The following is a 20,692-nucleotide window of genomic DNA, read 5'->3' on the forward strand; positions in this document are numbered from 1 at the left end:
CTCTAGCTCAGCACATCCTTGTCTTCACCCCATTCGAAGGGCATCCCTAGCAAAGGTTTTGCTGCCTATTGCTGTAATCCCAAGACAGTTTTGTTTAAGTCCCTTTAAATCTTGCCATCTGCCTTTCACCCAAGAGAGTTAAAGTATTTTTCAGTGCTAAAAATAGGCAGAGTAGAATTGTGAAGGGAGTTCATGTGGAGCCTGGTTCTAAGTGGCTTCTTCCAGCTGATGTAGCCGCTGAGAGTCTGACTCACTGCTCTTCTTGACACATTTCTCCACCATTATTACGTCTGTCCATAAATGTCCTTTAAAATGAACAATACAGTTTTGTCATTGTTTGGCCGGTCAGGAGATAAGAGATGCTGTATCACAGGGTACATTTATTTTCAGTCATTTTTATTGTAAGAAACTGTCTCTGTGAGCATAGCTTCAAATAATAGCCCTTATAGGAAAAGAAAAGGACGTCTGTTCAGACCTTTAACAAAGTGACAGTAATATCAACTTAATGGGCAAAACTTCCAACAGGAGACTGTTAAGCTTTCCTGAATAAATTAATGTTATGCAGTTTTAATGGAGATCTGAAACAGATGAGAATTAAAGAGAATATTAAAACTAGGTGTTCTGTGGATTTTTACTTGGGTTGATATAAAGTCCTCTCTTCCAGATGATTACATAAAGGAAACTGTAGTTTTCAAGCTTCCTTTAATGCTCTATGTCAACTTCACTCTATTGCAGAAGGAGAGCTTTTAAATTATGACCTTAAGCGATGAATAAAAGTATCTACCACCTTCTCTGGAGGATGTATACATTCAGTTGGCAAGCAATCATCATAAAGACCATGGCTGAGAAGACTCAGCTGGGACCAAGTGGTTTTAGGACTTGCTCCCTATTAGCCCCATCCCATTGTAAATGAACCTTGGATTGCATCTGTTCTTTCAGGTTTTGGTCTCTAATGGGTCCACAGGTTGGGATTGGATGCAGGTGCTTAATTCCTTTCCCTGATTTGTGCCTGGAAAAATCAAGACTGCACCTGGAGGGCAGGGAAACAGGTACACAGGATCTTGCTGCTCCAGTCTCTGTTTGCTAAGGTAGGCGTCACTTGGTTTTTTCTTATTTACTTTGGAGCAATGCTTATTAATTTAGCTTTTCCTTTTTCTTTGCTATATCACACCAAAGCTTCAATTTGTTGTTGCTGCTTTATTAGACTGGTGAGTACTTTTAAATCTTTTAATGACAGTTTAGTGCTTGTCATCTCTTTGGAAGTTTTTTTACAAATGAATCTCACTAGATTCGGAAAAGTTCTACAAAACCTGGTTTTATGTCTCTTTGGGTTGACACTGTATAATCTTCATGTACACTTTTTATGGGCCACCTGATGTATTGCCTACTAGATAATTTAAGGAAGTAATTATTTCAGCTATGTGTGCACATGTAAGTGCATTATTGTTTCTTGTAAAACAATTGAAAAAAAAAGTAAGGGGTTGTTTGTTTTTTGTGGTTTTTTTTTTTTTTTTTTTTTTTTTTTTTTTTTTTTTTTTTTTTTTTTTTTTCTTTTGAGGAAAGCCGGTTCTCACACAGGAAAAGAGAAGTTACTTGGCCCGGAACAAAAGACCTCTGTTTAGGTGGTTTATGTGGCATTATTACTGTAGCTAATCATGTCCCTGGGCTTTCAGTTTCAAAAATGAACACTTATGTCTCTTTAAGTAGTTGCCATGGAAATCCTCACAGCATGAACCCCTTCAGTGAGCACCTTATGGCAGAAAAATTATGTCTTTTGTTTCCGTAAACACATCAGAAACTGGAGTGAAAGGGGTTTGTGTGTCTTCAAAGCACAGGCACAAGAAGTGATACTTGTTTGTTCTAGCATGTTTCCTAACCTCACTTCAAATCAGATAAATCAATGTCAGAGTCTAATAGTGTTTTTCTGTTATTTGGGAAAGCAGTGCAGTGAATTGAAGAAATCTCTTTTCGGCTCCTAGTCCCCGTAAAGATTTTCAGATTTTTTTGTTGTTGTTGTTTTTAATACAAAGACCTTTGCATATAAGGTTTTTAGGAATACAAATATAGGAGATATTCCAGACATTTGAATGCTTTCCTTTTCTCTGCTGTACAGTCTTTTTTGAGCAGGAGAGATCTTTGTAAGAACAGGGTGAAATAATAGAAAATATGAACAAATAACTTTTGTGGGTTTGTTTGTGGGGGTTTTTTTGGTTTTTTTGTTTTGTTTTGTTTTTTGTTTTATTTTTTTTTTGTCTTTTTGATGATTAACAAGTTAATTTTTAGTTGAATTTCAAAATAATGGAATTAAAAAGAAGTTACTTCACTGACTTTTTTTTATTATATTTATTTTTATTTATTTTTTCTTTTTCTTTTATGGTCTCATTGTTTTCTACTGCTGTCTTCTCCATGTATCTAGACGTCAAACATCAACATTAGAAATCTGCTCCCTTATATTAGAATATGGCCAATAATTTCTGGGGTTTTTAGCATTTCTGTAAAGACTAACTCTGCTGTAAGAAGGGTGTTTAAAGCTCTCAAAATTTTGTTCTATTATTTTGAATAAGAGACATGATTAGAGTGGAGTTATGACCTGCAAGTTAGCAGTGTCATATTGCAGTGTACTGTGTGTTAAGCAACCTTCAGGTGCTGATGGAGTCCCACCATCGTGTCACTCTTTAGCCATAATTCCTGTGTACACAGAGAGCCAAAGTGTCCTCTGTTGCAGTGCTGTGAGATCAGGGTAATTCCATCAGCTATATATTTACCCAAGTGCTGTTGAGAATAAAATTTGTCCCAGTATAGACATATAAGGAAATTAATAAAATGGGTTCACTGTAAAATGTTAACATATAAAAACGGAAAATAAAATTTTAATGACAAAATACACAGGCTATTTAATATAATTAGTAATATGGGTTTAAAAAAATGTTTTCTACTGTTTCTACTGCCTTCTTGCCTTGTTTTTGAGCACGATGAATATTAGTACCTTTCACAGAGAGTATTTTTATTAGTCCTGCAGGACAAGGAACTTGTAGGCGATTGTTCACGTGTTCAATAAAAACTGTACTTATCTCTGTCCAGTTCCCATCACACTGATGTTGATGCCCTGGAAGCAGCATCTGTGACTAGTTTGGTGCCAGCCACAGCAAAACCCCATCTCAAGTATGGGTGGACATGGCACTCAGGGTGGGTTAAAGCACACAGATGAGCAAGAACCAAAAAGAACTTTGCTGTGCCACCAAACAGCTTCCCCTACAGTAGATAAAAGGAGTGCTTCATCCTCCTGAGCTTTCGGTCTGTCTCTCCATTCACTATGTTCCCTTTTAAAATTGAGTCTGTTTAGCTTCCCCTGCCAGACACTCTGGCACAGTTCCTCAGGCACTTAAATATCATTGCGGATTTGGGCTGCTGAGCCTACATCTTATTTCCCTCTGAGGGGGAGGAAGCTTTGCAAGTAGAGTTAATTTTGCTATAGAGGAAATAAATGCCACGAACCCTTTCTATTAGATTAAAACTGATAATAAAGAGCAGCCTTTGTCCCTCCATGAAGAACGTTGGTGATCTGCACAGCCCCGGTGCCTGGGATGCTGTGAAAAGCCTGGCTTATGTGGAGCATTTAGAGAGATTGGCTTCCAGTGAAGCCCCGGGTAGTGCTTCCCTCTTGTCTGATCTGCTTTTTCTGTCCTCCAGCAGTATGTATGGAGTGGATCCAACCCACAGAGAGCACAGATGTAGATGCTCCATAAAAGCTGCTTCTGAAACATCCTGTGTCTGACATAAACAAAACTGACCTTTAGTATCGCTCTCTCTGACTGCCAGTAATGGGCTAGATGTGTTACAGACCTCCAAGCACACACGGTATGCTTGGCACAAACTTCACCAGTATCGGCAAGATACAACTAATTAGGACATAAAAATACTCAAAAGACACATATATATATATATGTTTGTGTGTGTTTATGTATAATGTATGTGTGTGTGTGTAGTATATACACGCAGTATATAAATTATGCAACTATGCAATGGCATTTAGGACAATGCAGTATGCAGCAAGGCAGCATTTGCATTATTGTAGTGTAGCTTCCTGATTAACACACTGGCATAATTCAGGGCAGCTGCAACTATAATGGCAAAGATGGAAGTAGTGACAAATTGCTTTCAGTGAAGAATTGGGTGTAAATTGGCTCTTTTATATCCAAAAATATGGAAGAAATGGCTTTAGGCAGCTGAACATTGTCATCCGTACTGGAAAAAGAAGCCAGGGTTGGTTCATATAATTTTAAACTCAAAATCTGATGGCATATGGCAATCTCATTCCAGTGCTCAGATACGTTTTTCTATCTTGGTTTAAAAGTAAGCAAAACTAGTATGTTTTTGTAGACAAATAATTAAACAAATTCTCATCTTTTTGTGAAGGTTTTACTTAGTTTCATTCAGTATTTGCCATTTTCCTCTTGGAGAGAGTTATGAGCTCTTGTCTGATGAGTGGATCTGTCCATTGAATGTTGATTTGCCACTCAATAATAAAGCACAAAAGGTCTGAAGAATGCAGTTTGTTAGTCACCAGTATCAGGAAACAATCAGGAACTGTTAACATTTTTCTCAGGTTGTCATGAATAAAGCCGATCTATTTGTGTTTCAACAATTTGATGATGATTTTTTCTCAAGTCAAAATATGGTGCTCACATTCTTTTTGTAATATATGTCAAAATGCTGTATTATAATGATATGCATTATAATGATATGTTCTTTGTATCAGTACTCCTTTTTTATAGAGTATCATAATCTGTAACTGCATTTGGGGAATAGGAATTATCTTCTGGCTCACTAGCAACACTGTGGTGCTTCCTGCATGGCTCAGCTGAGCTGCATCACGTGGGGATGGAAATGTCTCTAACAGCAGACCCCGTGACTGGGGTGTTTCTGCAGGACAGCAAATGTTTGGGGTTGACTTCCTTCTCCTGTGCAGAGGTGGGAGCTGTTCCAGGGGCTTCTGCTCCTTGTGGAACGGTGCTTTTGGTTCAACAAGGTTATAGACCTCCAGTAGTGATTTCCATTAAGAGGATGAGCTTTGCTTGGCTCTTGGAAAAAGAACCCTGTGGCTCCTCAGAGAAGGCGGCTTTTTGAGCACCCTGAGAGCAGTGTGTGTCAGAGTGGCATATAAATAACGCCCCAGGAATTTCCTTGTGGTTCAGCTGTGGACAGCTGCATTGTCAGTGCAGTTCTCTGCTCAGCCCAGCAGTTATTGTGGAGCCTATTAGAAGTTGCTCTGCCCTGCTCTGCCCTGCCCTCAGATGCTGCCCCGGGGCCTCTGTGGAGGAAGAGGCAGTGAACAAAAAGCTGGGTAAGGTGTAGTGGATGCACTTCCATATCAAATCCCTGTGCTATTTGGGAACTTCATACTGAAGCTTTCAAGCTTCAGTTCTACAAATTGGTGTGTGTTTAGTTTCTTTACACAACTGAATTGTCAAATTTATTTTCAAAATATGAAGTGTATGGTTTGAACGTGTGGGCAACTTATCATCTACAAAATTTTGTCTATGCTGACAGTTTGTACAATAGAAACTTTACAAACTCCATCACCTGTGTGTTTTGGTCTTGCATTCTAAGCAAGCTAGGTTTTTTGGTTTTTTTTTCTTTCTTCTTCAAGAGGAAAGACATTAAAACATAATGTTAAAAAAAAAAATTTGCTGTAGTTGTACAGCACTTCAGAAGTCCTCAATTTCTCTGATGTAATAAAGATGCACCCAAATTCCTCACCGAATCTCCAAATGTGCTTATGCTTAGTTTGCTTTGTCCATAGTAATGACATCTTTCTCTGGGGCTTATGAGATTGTATAATGAAGTGCTTTTAGGACCCAAATAATTTTGCTTCTATTTCAGTGTAATTTATCTCCAAAACCAGGGACATAATTTTTTTATTTAGTGCTGTAATGGACATGTGCATGTGCCTATTTAGCAACTCTAAAAATACAAAGCAGTGTTCAAATCTTTCAGTATGTGCTTCTCATACAGCTCCTACTGAATTACTAGGCCAAAGATCTTGGAGATAAATATTTAATCTAGAGCGACAGCAATTTAGAAAGAATTGTTTTATCTTTTGAAGGTCTTAAGAAAGGGAGATGATTTCCCTAATGCTATCACAATTTCAGGGCTTATTTTTGGAATACAAACTGTCTGACTCCCTGTGTGTGTGTGCATGATTGTGTATGTGGAGGCTGTTAAGTTAGATAGTGATAATATAGACTCTCCTAGAGTGAAGACAGACAGTAATATAAACACGTTCCCCCAGCGAGAAAGAGCAATCAAGCCACACAGTATATAAATGTGCTCCCCTGGAGAGAGAGCAGTTAATCCAAACAGCAGTGAAACACAACCCCCTAAGGGAGAAACCCTGGCAGACACCTCCCGCTCTTATGGTGAGGAAATGTGTTCCCCCCATGAGGCTTTGCGGTTGATATGTTAATCAGTTATACCCCATTGGTTCTTTCCCCACTTCCTCCTTTTTACCCCAGCCAACTGGTCTGGTTTTGATCCTTCCCTTGATTGGTTCATTTCTCAATCCTCCTCCCCCTGATTGGCTCAGATGTTTTACCCCACCCCCTGCCTTCCCTATATAATCCCCTGTTTTCCATGGCCCTTCGGCACTTTATCACTGGGCTCCTCCACAGAAAAAGCTGAATAAAGCCTCCTGTGGAACTCCATACAAAGGCTCTATCTCTTCCTTCAGCATCACCCCAAAGAGCTGATTTCACTAAAGAGCTTGAAATCGCTCAGCAGGCAGCAGAAGTGTCTGTACCTCTGAGAGGTCCTTTTAAGGATTCTTCTCCAGGAAGTTCGCGGCACTCTGACCACTCCCGGCCACGACGTGTAAGCGTCACCCCAGCTGTCAAGCTTTCATCAAAGCTCCAGTGACATTAAAAGGAAGTTTTTATTCACTTCCACAATTTTTGGCTAATGACTGAAAATATTACTGACTGAATTCAGCATAAGATCTTTCTGTACCAGAAAGACCTCTAGGTCAGGTGATTACTTTGAGCTGAGGGGTAGATATTAAGTTTTTTTTCTTTATTACTAATTTAAAAAGCAACAATTTTACTTTGGGTCCAATCGGGTGTTATTCTGCATCCTTTGATAGTGAAGAGTAGCTCTACAATACTTGTGTATTGAATTAGAAACACACCAGGAGGTGATGATCTTCATGAGTCTGAAGTGTTCATTCAGGTGCATCTGGGTTATTAACTGAAAATAAACGAAATAAAAATACTCCAAAGCCTTGAAGTACCTCCATTATGAACACATGCTGCTTATGTAGGAATTTGTTAAAAAGCTTAAGTAATTTTTTTTTCCTTTACTTATATGCAATGATGGTGGGAGGATTTCTTTCTCTGCATCTGTTCTATTAGATGTGACTGGAGACCTGAAATCAGTGCAATGTTTTTAACAACAGAATGAAAGCATTTATCTCCATGTAGTAAGATAAGATTGATTTACAGGTGTAAGTAAACACTGTGTGGGTCTGAGGAAAAACTTTTCTACAACACTCCTGATTTTACCAGTTTCCTGATCTACCTAGTCAGTTTTATGCCTCTGGTATGGTTTGTGACCTCAAATAAACAAGATCTAAAAGTAGAGCAAGCATGGAGGAAGAAGGGTTCCTCTACTGACTTTTACAAGCTGTCAGTTTATGTACTGCAAGCTGAAATGTAGATAGCATTAGATCATTATCTTAACTGTTCTGTGGGGTTTTTTTGGTTTTGTGTTTTTTAATTGGATGACCTTGCACTCTTCTGTTGATCTCAGATGTGTTTACTACATGATCAGTGTGGGACACTCTTTTCTCTTGTAGTATTCTCATAACATAAGCATACATGTTTTTCATGAACTTGCTTTATTTGCTGTGCCAGGATTATTTAATTTTTAAATTACTCAAAGCAATACTATTTATTTTGAATGGGTGATGATGGTAATCATGTATCATTAATCATGTAATCTTCCTAATCAAGTATTTTAAAGCATTGGAATATGAGATCGTAATAAGGAGGAATGCGGTGAGACATACTAATTTCCATCATTCCTGTACGTCAGCACAGATCAAAATAAGAACATAAGTACCTGATGAGGTCAAGCCTGTTAGCCTAGTAGTAATATGAGATATTAATTACTTCAAATATTTTGATATATATTGTTAATTTACATGAAAGACTGACTGTAAGTTACTTGCTTAATGTGAAGTACTATAATCATGTTATATCACTCTTTATATTAAATGCTTAATAATTAGAACTCAAACTATATCTGTAGCTAAAAAGGAGTGGTTTAGCTTTTTTTTTTTTTTTTTTTTTTTTTTTTTTTTTTTTTTTTAAATTTACAAAGCTTACTGATGATCTCATTGGGGTTGAACATTCTAAAGGTACTCTTGCTGGTAGAATTGGGCTGCACCACCTTTTCCCACTCAAAGTGAAAGGGGAAACTCCTGCTGACTTCTAGGCTAGGTGAGATTCTGCTTTGGAATAACTCTGTGGATGCTTGTAAGTGCTCTCAAACTTCTTTGTGTGCATTTCTAAACTTTCAAGTCAGCTCAAGCCTGTGATTCTGGAAAATGCTGCATGTGTTTAAAGGTAATAATTTAGCAAGAATGGTGCAGGTGTGGCTTTGTATCTGTGTAGGTTTTATTGTAATACTACTTAGAATATTTATTTGTATAACGGTTTTACTTTTGAGTCTTGCAGAAGCATCAAACAACAGATGGTCTGTCTGTGCAATACTGTGTGTCCCAGTTTAGGGACAAATTTGGGAGAAAACCCCTGAATAGGATCCCTCTGTGCTCTCATTTGTTCTCTGGCCACAAAAAACTATTGAATTGAGAGGGGGTGGGAGGACAAGGGAACTGGACGCCAAACCAAGAGAAATCATTCTCAAGAGAGACACTAGAAAACAAAATTATTTTCTCTTGGTACTTGGTATTTAACTGTTTTTATAAATCTTCTTCTGTTCTGATCCTGATTTTTTGCCATTCTTATGGGCCTTAACACCTCTTACCTAGAGGACAGAAGCTCCTCAGTAGAAATTAACTGATGACCTACTAAGTCCTGGTTTCTGACTCTGGGCTGTGGGAAAACTGAGGATAACGGTGCTCTGTTCAGTGCTCCTGGTCTGGCACCTAGTATGTGACTTGCATAGAATTTAGGTGTTCAAGCACAAATGGTTATAAAAGGCATCACAAGTACAGTTTGAGTGGAGCCTTAATACTATATCACAGCAGGTATCTAATCTGGAAGTGCCTTAATTTTTATCCTGGCTTTCAGTGCCTCTAGGTGGATGAAGAGCTGCTGGTTATTCTGGATGTTGTTCTACATGTTGCTGTGTTTTACTCACTTATCATTCAGTGTGAAATATGGAAATATTTCTGTGATTACCCTGTAATTGCTGGGCTAAAAATGTAACACTTTGGTACCCTAGATCCCTCAGTCATAGATGCGCACTCGGGTAGTCAATTCTACAGACACACAAACACACCAGTACCAATGGTAACCAGAAAAACTTACTCCCTTGTTCACAGGAATAATACAGCTCCTTTTTGTGTGTGACAGCTCACACCTATAACAGCCTTAAGGACTGGGTTAAGTTTTTCAAATTAGGCCCCCTGTTATTAGAATGTAGCAGAGTTTTGCTGTATGCTTTGCTAGAAAAGCAACTGATGTTAAATATAAGTTATAGATTAAAGCCAAGCCATCTATGTCTTTCTCATGAGAAGAATGAACACTTCAAAAAACATATATGACATCTCAGTTTAATGAGCTTTATAGGCAATAGACTAAACAAATATTTTTCTGAATTTAATTATAATTTATAAAAAAGATCAGGAAATTGTAACTTTTGCTTTCTCAACTATTTAATTGACAATACCTACAGGTATCTAAGCAATCTGTTTTCTGATGTTGGCAATGTGAAGAACAATTAAATGAAACCAAAACCCAAACAAAAACTCTTCTGCGGAGTTCTTGGAATAAAATAAGCAAAATATAATTTGAAATTTATTATTTCTGCAGGGAACTTCATTGTCCGAAAAGAAGCAGCAGTTAATAGAAACTGATTATAGTAATTTTTCTTCTCTCTTATCCCCTAACATACCTCTTAAGGCTAATTTGACTGGAGAACTCTGCTGCACAGGAGCACACCCATGACCCAGGTGTTCCTGCTTAGTCCTGTTGCAGTGCTATGTTCAGTGTGCACACAGCGTTGAGCATGGCACGTGTGGGGTACTGCTGATCACTGTGATTGATTACCGCATTGCTCAGTCCAGGAAACTGGGAATAACTTGTACCTGTAGCAAGAACAGTGGTAGTCTAAGTGATGCCTTATTGTTGGAGGAATGGGTTCTCCTTTTACTAATGCACCTTCCTCTCTTTCACAAAGCACGGAGATTCTCAAGCTGTTGCAGCAGATAGGGCCTTTAAAAAAAACCAAACTTTTTGCCAAAGATCTCAGAGGATCTCTGAACTACTACCAGTTAAATCTTCTCTGCTGGAGGCTGGGCTGGATAGCTAGCGTTGTACTAATTTAATACGAATGACAAATCTGATACAAAGAAATAAAACCTGTTACCTAAGTAGTGTAACAGTGTCTGTCCCATCTCCTTTTCTACATCTTGCCTCTAATTTCTTCTTGATAGTATCATGTGTTATTAGATAATTAATCCTGCTACTTGGATATGTTGTTGCTTCCTTTCAGATAAAATGAAACAAACACTAGATCTTAAAAAAAATACTGACTGTAAATTTTGCTAAAATTTTAACTGCTTGGGGAAAGAGTTTTAACTGGGCACAGCACTTGACTCCACTTAATCACTGTGTTAGAGTATTCAAATTTCCAGGCATTTTGAGTAAAAGATAATTAAGATAGGTTGGTTAAAACATGGTTATCATCAAAGCAAACTGACAAAGGAGTTATTTATAAGGCTGCTTCCGTTTTGGATCTTGAGCGATGCAGAGAGCAACACAGTCTTCTGCTCTTTTCCAGCAGTACCTGGAAGAATGGAAACAGAGATGATGTGTATAGAGGGGAACCACACACTCAAACCAACAAATGAGGCATTGATGATATTGAAAAGGAGGAGTGGGCACTTTATCAGCTTTAGCCATGCTCTGTATCTTCCTTTCCAATCTCTCTGGAAGCTATTTTCCTTTATGTCTATCACATGTGTCAAGGTTATGAAATACCTGTATGCATCCTACTCGAGGAAGAGAGCTGCGTTCTTAGCCTGAACCCCAAATCTTCCTGCGCTGATGTTGATTAAGCCTGGTCTGATGCTTCAAGCATTTGCTGTGAGTGCCAGTGGGTGGATTCAGGCCGTATATCTTTACACAGGATCTTTTGCATGCTGCATTTTCTTGGTAATGTTTTTGTTTTGTTTTAATATATATTTTCTCCAGCTTTTATCATAAGAGGTGACCTAGAATAAATGTCTGGCTTTTCCTCCTGAGAACACTTTTGCCCCGAGAAGTAAAAGAGGCTATTGCAAATCCTGCATTCACAGATGCTGTGTTTCTGCACCAGTGATGCCCAATATGGTGTGGATTGAATACACAGAACTTATGCTGCTGGAAGCCGGGGAATCACGCACTGAACCACTGTCCATCTCTACTCACGTAGACTGGGCACGGACAAGCAGGCTGTCACCAGCAGAGAGAGTCAGGGTTTTACCATCCATGGCAACGGTTGATGTGCCCTCCTGAAAGGAAAGAAGGCTTTTAATTTCCCATGTCCTGTCCCCAGCAGAAAGAAAATGCTGCATTTACAGGAATCTTTCCTACTGAAAGAATACCTCAGACCTGTTGTTTCATGAGGCCTAGCTAAATATTCAGTAGATCTTGTTGGTCTTACACCATTAACATCAGTAAAAATATGTTTCTTAGTTCATTCTTTCCCATCATAAAGCAGCCATTGCCTGATTCTTGGGGTACACTGCCACCAATCTAACCTAGCAGCCTAAAAGTTGATACAGCTCCAGAAATTACAGAGAGAATCTTCTGGAGTAGTTCAAGCTCCTCTTCTACTTTTCTCATTCCTCACAGCTCTTTAAGTATTTAAGAGCAGTTCATGTCAGCAGGGGGCTGATTGAAATTTCTGAGTCGCTCCATATTGGAATTGGACTAGTTATTATCTTGTCAAATTGGGGAGCCAGGTTCTTGCCAGCCACAAGGTATTGATTCTATACGCTGATGTAAACTGCAGTGAAAACAAATGTCTTTCAAGATTATGACATCTTTAATTAATATTTGATAGTTCCTGTGAACTTCAACAGAAGAGAAACTGATAGAAATATCTGCCTCCCAAGCTAGCCTGACTTGTGTGAGCAAAAATTAGCTTTTCTTTTTCTTTGGGTTGCAAACATATTCTAGAACCAAGTTGAATGAAGGACACCTGGATCACCTACGACTCTGATTTAGTATAAACAAGTTTTCAGATATTTTTATTAGTTTATTCTACTTGATTCCAGTTTGACTTCAGGATGAGGACAAATGTTTCAAGGAAGAACTAAGAGATGATTTTGTTTCATTGCTTGGAGGCATTCTGATATATTTACAAGATATAGCCTAGGTAGGGCGCATTAAAATTCCCAACAGGGATGGGGGCCAGTATCACTGTCATCAATATACATGATGAGGAAAAAGAGGCTATTTTTATTGTGGCAGCACTTTACAGTTATTTTTCATTACAGTTTAAAGCTGAAAGGTGGTGCCTATTGGTGATCTTTTCTATGAGAATGAAGGGAATAATTCCAGTTTCTGTTGCTAGAAGGCTTTACTACTGTTCAGTCTGAACTTAAACATGAACTCATAAGTTAACAAGTGTGAATATGAGAATTGCCACATACCAGCTGCCATATCCAGATATCCGAATTCTTTTTACTTTTCTCAGTTGTTCCTGGTCCATAAGCTATAACCTAAAAAAAAAAAGTAATGGCTTCATCCAAGATCCAAGTGACCAAAGTGTCTGTATTCATCTTCCAACAGCATTTAAAACACTCTATTTTTACAGGAGAATATTCATAGAAGATGACATTATTTTTACAGACATTAAAATTCACACTGTTTGGTATTCTCATATTGATTCCTGCTGATAAAAAGGGAACTGGTCACACCTGCCACTCCTTATGCTCCTCTGCATCCTCTCTTATCTATTCCTTCTGCCTCCTCCCACTCTCAGTTTTGCATCTATATGTTTCCTGCTTCTGTTCTTCGAACAGGCACTTCCTCCTCATGAACTCTGGGCCCTGTCAAGAGCCTGTTGAAGTAGAAAAGTTTCTTTCATTAACATTAGAAATGCTGCAGACAGGACTTCATCTTTCTCATTTTCTGCCCCCTCTGTGTTCTTCCTGACATTCCCACATGCTGTCACTTTGCTGTCAACTGTATTGGATTCTTTGGAGTGTGACTCCAAGTAATTCTGGAGAAGAATATGTTTTGTAAACATCACGCATACCGCATAGATATCAAATGTTGACAGCTTCATTTAACACCCAAACTAGACTGTGTTTGACTAAACTGTGAAGTGGAATGTTTTAGGGCAGCCTAGGCTCTCTGGTTGCTGTCCAGTTTTCCTTGTTTCCACTTTATATAGATGGAGGAGGAGAAAGGAAAAAAAAAAAGTGTGTTTACACACCCAGATTAGACTTTGACCACGAATGCTGCTCAAACACATAAAGAAGCTGAACACACTTGAGTAGTATTTGCATCACACTGGTGCTTCTGACTTGGGAAATATGGGGAGAGGGACAGGGCAATGGAGGAGTTGTTTTAATCCCAAAGGAAATGAACAGAAATAAAATTCAGGTTGATTCTGTAAAAGGAAGTAATGACCTAGAAAGTTCCTGCCCATAGCTTGTCTAATCAATGGACTAAAGACAGGTACTTCTGTCGGGATGCATAACTTTGTCTGCTGACCATAAACTGCTCCCAGGCCTGGATTCACTCAGTCTGAATGGTAGGCACCAATTATCCATGCCTTTAAAAATCTTTTTCTTTTTAGAGAAATTACACCCCCTTACCTCTGTTTCAAAGTTATCTCCAAACATACTCAAGGATTTCTTCTGCTTTATTTCACCACGATGATCATTTAACCAGCTCGAGAAGGAAAATGGCTCCATAACAGAAGTGGAATTCAGTGGGAAAGGTGTTTCTTTCAGAAGTTCATCTGTAACCAAGGCAGAGGGCTATCAGTGATACTTGCTTCCCTTGGTCTTTGCAAAAATTTTAATTGAAAGATCAATTTACAGACAGTATCTATTCAAAATCAGTTGTGACAGTAAGCAGTGGTCATTATCAGGACGTTTTGAGATTGGAAGATGCCTATGTTATTTGTGTGTCTTTATGGAGTGTCTTCAAAGATGTTGTCAGGGCTTTGTATTTAAACCGTATGCAATGCACTACCTAGTTCTCCCTGGCATAGGCCTCATTCTCCTTCAGACAAGCTTTTGCACTGGTAAAACATGATGTATCATCTCTGAGCCTTTGCTCATATCATATCCCTCTAAAAGCAGACTTGGGCATATAAAATATTATTAATCTGCATCTCTCACATAGTACTGGCTTTTACGTTTCTTCTTCTATGTGTTCCTTGTTTTTAAATACACTGGCCACAGGGAACCAAATAGATTAGCACAACCTAAAATTTAATACAATGTGGTTTTTGTAGTGTTCCTGGAGCTGTGGCTGGATTTAATTTCCAGTAATTCTCCTTCCTAAATGATTTGATTTAAAATAGCTGGAGGAATTGCAGCTGGAAGAATTGCAATATCAGTATAGCTAGAAAAATCCAAGCTTCATGTTGCATGTTGCTGTATATGAAATGAGCTCTAGTTATTTACCAGCTCACAGTGAAGTACAGAGACAGATCAATTGCCTTGGTGATTCTAAGTAGTTTGTTCTGAGATGCCATGGGAGAACACCCATTGAGTAATTTCAAGCAGTAATGCCAACCAGATGCTGGAAAAACTCCCTGGATGGTTTGCTCCCCAAATGTATTGTGGTAATCCACTCGCAGCCAAATCTTAGTCTCGGTGCAAGTAATAGAACAGCTCTTTTTAAAGTATGAGTGTATTCATTATGCAATATTCTTTTGGTTCTGTTCTAATGCTGAATTTCACCGCTCTGCAGTGTTTTGAACGTATCATTTCAGGTTTTCATTATAAAATATTTTGTACACAGGTTTTGAACACTATGTGAGAGGGTCAGTGCCTGCAAGGGATAGCAGTGTACTGAAGATGCTCTTGCTGCTCGTGGGATCCCAGGGAGCACTGAGTACACCCATCTCCAGATAATCAGGGTGGGATCCTACCCCTTTTGTTGTAGAAAAAAACTTTTGCTATTCAAATTTCTTCTCCATTATATTGGGAGGTTGGACTTGTTCACCCACTGTTGTCCCTTCCAACTTCACCCATGCTGTGATTCTGTGATATTAAAATTATTATATTTTTTTAAATAATTTCTCTTGGCAATGCCTCTTTCAGGAAATTCTGAAAGTAATCTGAAGAAATCTGCAGCAAAAGAATAAATTTTTTGCTTGAAAGTTTTTTCTTCAGTTTTTTTTTTTCTTTTCTTTTTCTTGAAAAGCTTCTTACTTTTACATTATTTAACTCAATATATTTAAAACAACTTTTACTGAAAATCAAAATCCTCCAGAGAAATTAAGCAGCAAAGGAAAAAAGAAAGTCTTTACATTAGTTTTATTTTATTCTGATCTTGTAAGCATTAACACAATCTAGTCTTGAATGTTCTATATTTTATTGTCTGATAACACTAAAATGCAGTGTTAAGGTATTTGAGGATTTAGTTTTGGTGCTTCATTTTTCTCACTGCAATATGACTAGCTGGGGTTTTTTTCCTTGATTTTCATAGATTCTTCAAACATCCTTTGGAGGTAATTAGGAATACATACACACTTTGTCCTTAAATTTTGGATATGTGCAAATGAGGCTGCTATTTGGAAAATTGCTTTTTTGACTAGGGACTGGTATAAAAGGCCTAATATATTATGATACGTGTTTACACAGAGCAGAGGAGGAAAAGAAAAAAATTATCAGAAATTTTATGAGAAGGTACTCAGCACAACTGCTGTTCCAAAAGACGTTAAAATATTTTGGTCTATTAATAGCTGAAATCTTTACCAGTTGTTTTTTGTTTTACTTTGTTTTCAGAATAGAACTCATGATTTGAATTCAGAAAAGTTTATTGTGGTTTTGGAATACAAGAAAGTTACCCATTGCTGGAGCTTTCTACTAAAATGCATGTCCTGGTTGAAAGAGGTGTGTGGGTTTTTGGTTGTGGCTTTTATGTTTGCTTTCAAAAAAACAAAAAGCATAAGGAAGGAACCTGGTAAGATAAGAGACAAGTACTGAGATACAAACAGATACTGAGATGCTGTGAGTATTCTGCTCAATTTGGGGAATATTTCTTCTCCAGAATTTAAGAATTCCAGCATCAAGCTGACAAGTAAGTTCAGATATTATATGCTGGAGAATGAATAGCAAAAAGCTGACTCTCAAGGGCACTGTGGTGTTTTAGGCAAGGGGAACTACGAATGTTCCCCATGAGCTGCAAGGAATTTGGGGTAAAAAAGAAAGTCAAAGTATCTCTTTACATTTTGACCAAGAAGCAACACAAACCTAACAAGAAGTCCAAGTTTGTAGTTTAACTTCTGTCAGTTATTCTCCATAAACACAGTTTTGCTATTTTCCACTTTCTGCTGGTCTCTGACTCCAGTTGCCCTGCTCAACTGGGTCAACACACATGGGACAACAGCACAGAGTGGCCTGTGCCTAGCGTGGAGTGTAATGCATCCTGCACTTACTGTGGCGCACCGTCCTTTCTTGCTTGTGATAAACAGCCACCACCTAACAGTTTAATTTACTTTCAGGATGGACTTTTCTTTATTTACACTTTAAGTTCCTCAGGTTGGGAGCTTTTTTTGATGCTTGTTTTATCAGCAGGCCCTAGCCTGTAATGGGGTTTCGACTTAATACTACTTTTGATGTTAAGGGCACTTGCCCAGCAACAGCATAATGGCCTTTGAAAACTGTGCCTGCGTGGAATTAACCTTTTAGTGTGACCCAGTACGGTGATTTGATTATCTGTTACTGCAGAACAAATGAGGGAGCACTGTGGTGATGAGGTACATGACAGATGTGTGACATTACCAATAGATGACTTGACTGAGTTCTTATTTAACCCAGATGCTGATCACTTGCGTGATGTTAAAAGCTGTATGTGTCCTAATGCTTGTGAACTTGAGCCAACAAGCTACAATGAAGGGGATTCAATCTCTTGCAGTTCCACACATATTGGAGTTGAAGCCTGGTGCTTCTAAAGGAACTGATTATTTCTAATCAGGCTAATTGCTTATATTTAGATATTGTTGCATATATTTCTGTTTAGCCAGTACATTTGCTTTCAACAGTATCTGAGGAAGTGCAAGCCTGTATTTCTAGAGCTCTGATCTAGCAATACTGTGAGACAAGGAGACAACACGTTTAATGATGGTAAAGGTAAAAATATGCCAACAAAATGCAAGAAAATGGCACTTCTAAGCTGGTCAGCTAATAGTCTTGTGTAGGTTTTTCCAAGTAATATAACACTAAGTGGAACATCTAATCTAATATTTTCTTACAATTTCAGACATCCATTTAAAGGTTCAATACTAAAGTCCATTTCTGCAGATCATTACTATTAAAAATTTATATCACAGCAATGTGCTCTTTACAGGCTTATACCTTTTTTCAAGTTTTAATTACGATGTGATGATATCACGTTAAGCTGAAAAATATGTCGTGTTTACCAAACGAGTTTGTAAATATTTAAAAAAGGAAATTACAGATTTTAAAGGAAGTTGACTTCAGTTAAACCATACTGAACTGTACTGAGACTGAGACTATTAAACCGGGCAAAGAATAGAACAGCTTGCCAGAAAAGAGCAAGTTGAATGTACAGGTAGATACAGCCTCAACACAGACTATCTAAAGAAGAAATTGCACTTGCTGGAAGTACTGTGCTTCTGATGCAATAAAGAGAACAGGTAAAGAAGATTGACACTGACCTAACAAGTTTATGTGGCTGTATTTGCTTAACTCACATGTTACACGGAACCTTTCCCTTTCCCTTTCCCAGCTTTCTTGTCAAGAAATCAAACCATCTCACTCTCTTGAGCCCTACTATCCCCAAGCTCTTCCCATAGCTCTTGTTTCTTTAAGATTTGTTCAAAGGAAAGAGCAATAAAGCATTTGATATATATCAAAATAAGGTCAACTGATGGCATGTTGGCTTGATGAAAAACTGTCTTTCAGTGATGTGTCATCCTTCACTTGTAGACAGTATATTCTAGATGGAACAAGGTTCAAATCAAATCCCCACATATTCTCACTAATTATTCCACCATGCTGAGGCACTGTGCTGCCTCAGAAACAGCCTGCCCCTACATGCTGTGACCCCATCTCCACGCACCCGTGTGACACATTCCATTACAAATGGTGTGTATATATACTCCCTCTATAGCAGCAGAAGACATCATTCAAAGTGGAGTGATTGAATCCTCTTTTTTTTTTTTTTCTCCATCCTTTAAGCGAGTGTAAAATGGTCCAGATTAGGGATAAAGAGCTCATGAGTTATTTTAAATTTATGCATTAATTTATTTCTGTATACTTTCTAATCATAATTTCTATGTCTTCAGTACTATATCATAATGAGTAATTCCAATGATAGAGTTTTGCAGCATTTCACATTTAATTGCCAATTCCAGCAATAATACATTCCCTAGGATGTTTTTCCCATATGTGCCTACCTAATTTCTAAGAAAAAGTCTGTTTTATTCTCCAAGTTAACAGAAATGTCAATGAGACTAGTAGGGTTTTAACACCTCTGCAAATAAAACCGGTGAAATGAGGGACATAATTTCAGACACCTGGGTTGGAAAGAAGTAGTTAGCCCAGTCCATATAAAAATCCAGAGTGAAAGCACTGAGAGTGATTACTTTGAGGGTTGTTGGTTCATCTCCCTGTTGTGGAATACTGATGCAGAAGCATTTAGTTGAAAATACAGCACTCACTTGCTGCAATCATACATTTCCCTGTGTAACTGTATTTTTTCTTTTTGTAGCATGCCCTGAGAATCGGCATGACTGCTAATTTATGACTTGTCCATGTAATTATTTCTAGGCACATTTTTCTTTGTGTCATTAAATCTATGCTGGAAACTGAACAACCTTTTTTTTTCCCTAATTGAAACTAAGAAGTTTGATGAGGAAAGCTTTGAAAAATATTTTTGTAATAAAGAAATATAGCTTTTTCAAAAGGAGATATAATTAGCCAGAAGGAAAGGAATAAATCAAACCAAAAAAAGTCACAATTTAGGCCATATTTCTTTTTAAAGGTTTTTCATGATCTAGCTAGGTTATTGTAATTAAGAATGACAAAATGTATTGAGAAATGCTGTCCACTTTTCCAATCCTAAAACAAAACAAAATCTTAATTTTGTTTCTGAATCTGCCTTTTATAACTCAGGGCATTTCATTAATACTCTTTGTATGCAATTTCAGCTTCCTTAGAACAGGAATAAGATATTTCATTATAACAAGAGTTGAGACCTCACTCTATTGGTGAGGCAAGGATTTTTACAGCATGCATGAGCTATTACCGCTAAATAGCCTTAGAAACACTAGTGAAAATGTCAGACAAACTCCATTAGTGAGTATTCTGTTTCAGATGTTGCTGTCTGGGGAACATTTAAGAATGTAAGGAAGAAATAAGCTACTTTATTAGAGAGGACATACCTGCTGTGAAACTGCTGAGCTTTATAACTCCTAATTTTTTTTTTTTTTCCCCCCACAGAAATCTGAACAGAAAGGAGGACAACTCTATGGGGCATTTCTTCCTATTTCCCTGATAGGTTTATTGTGTAGATTAGGCACTATAGGTGTTTATAGGTCAGCACTGGCTTGGTTCACATGCTGAAGCATTAGGAGAGCTCCCAGAGCCTCCACTTCACGTTTTGCCCCTCTACGAGGAGGCTCACTTGAGAATATTGTGGGAGGAGCAGATTTCTTCCTGAAGATTTTCTTGGGGATTTTTTTTTGGTGTTGTCTTTAGCAGCTCTGGGTTCTGGGAGCCTAATGAACCTTTTGGCTCCAGAGAATGTGCAGCCTGCAAAAAGCCTGGTTCTTGGATGATACATTGTGGTTTGGAATTAAAAACATCTCGGTATAAGTTTTCATATGGAAAAATATAGCAGCTCTACTCCAGATGTTGTAATCCTACTTTATTTCTGCATTAAATATTACAGAGCAGATCTTGGCTCTACGGTAACCCTGCTTCACTGACTGAAGAAAATACTTAATTTTTTATGCTCATTCAATTCATTACATTTTGTTTGCTCTGAATCACAAACATAAAACTGCACTGTATTCTAACTATACTAACTAGGTTCTTAATCTAGACTGTAAATCACCTTAGATACACCAAAAATCAATGAAAGATTTGCTAGGAGGTCACTACGGGACTGTTTTTTCTATTATATATCTGTATGTTCACACACAAAAAAACTTGTTTGGGAAATAAAATATCATTGATAATTACAAGTAGATTAGTTTGGAGAAACAAAAACCTGACAATCTACATATATGATTAATGTTCATGAGGTTA

The 20,692-nt window shown here is 37.9% G+C and overlaps 1 protein-coding gene and 1 long non-coding RNA gene across 4 annotated transcripts in view; one reads left to right on the forward strand and one right to left on the reverse strand.

Annotated features, from left to right (window-relative positions):
* The first annotated feature begins 960 nt into the window (after positions 1 to 960).
* The window catches only part of LOC120750354 (uncharacterized), a 38,591-nt gene continuing 18,859 nt past the window's right edge, over positions 961 to 20,692 (forward strand). For 2 of the 3 annotated variants that reach the window (XR_005699953.2, XR_005699952.2), the window contains exon 1: positions 1,030 to 1,088. This is a non-coding gene — a long non-coding RNA (uncharacterized LOC120750354). Of the gene's footprint in view, positions 1,089 to 1,176; positions 1,209 to 20,692 lie in introns of all 3 variants that reach the window. The other variant, XR_009207655.1, reaches the window with a different exon arrangement.
* The window catches only part of HAAO (3-hydroxyanthranilate 3,4-dioxygenase), a 32,399-nt gene continuing 21,629 nt past the window's right edge, over positions 9,923 to 20,692 (reverse strand). The window contains exons 7-10 of the mRNA XM_040058955.2: positions 14,054 to 14,199; positions 12,881 to 12,949; positions 11,652 to 11,734; positions 9,923 to 11,028 (exon numbers count right to left, since the gene is read on the reverse strand). Of these exons, the coding sequence (XP_039914889.1) occupies positions 10,950 to 11,028; positions 11,652 to 11,734; positions 12,881 to 12,949; positions 14,054 to 14,199 (377 nt within the window). The 3' untranslated portion in view covers positions 9,923 to 10,949. The remainder of the gene's footprint in view (positions 11,029 to 11,651; positions 11,735 to 12,880; positions 12,950 to 14,053; positions 14,200 to 20,692) is intronic.

The sequence above is a fragment of the Hirundo rustica genome, chromosome 3 (genome assembly GCF_015227805.2).
Source record: "Hirundo rustica isolate bHirRus1 chromosome 3, bHirRus1.pri.v3, whole genome shotgun sequence".
Lineage (NCBI taxonomy): Eukaryota > Metazoa > Chordata > Aves > Passeriformes > Hirundinidae > Hirundo > Hirundo rustica.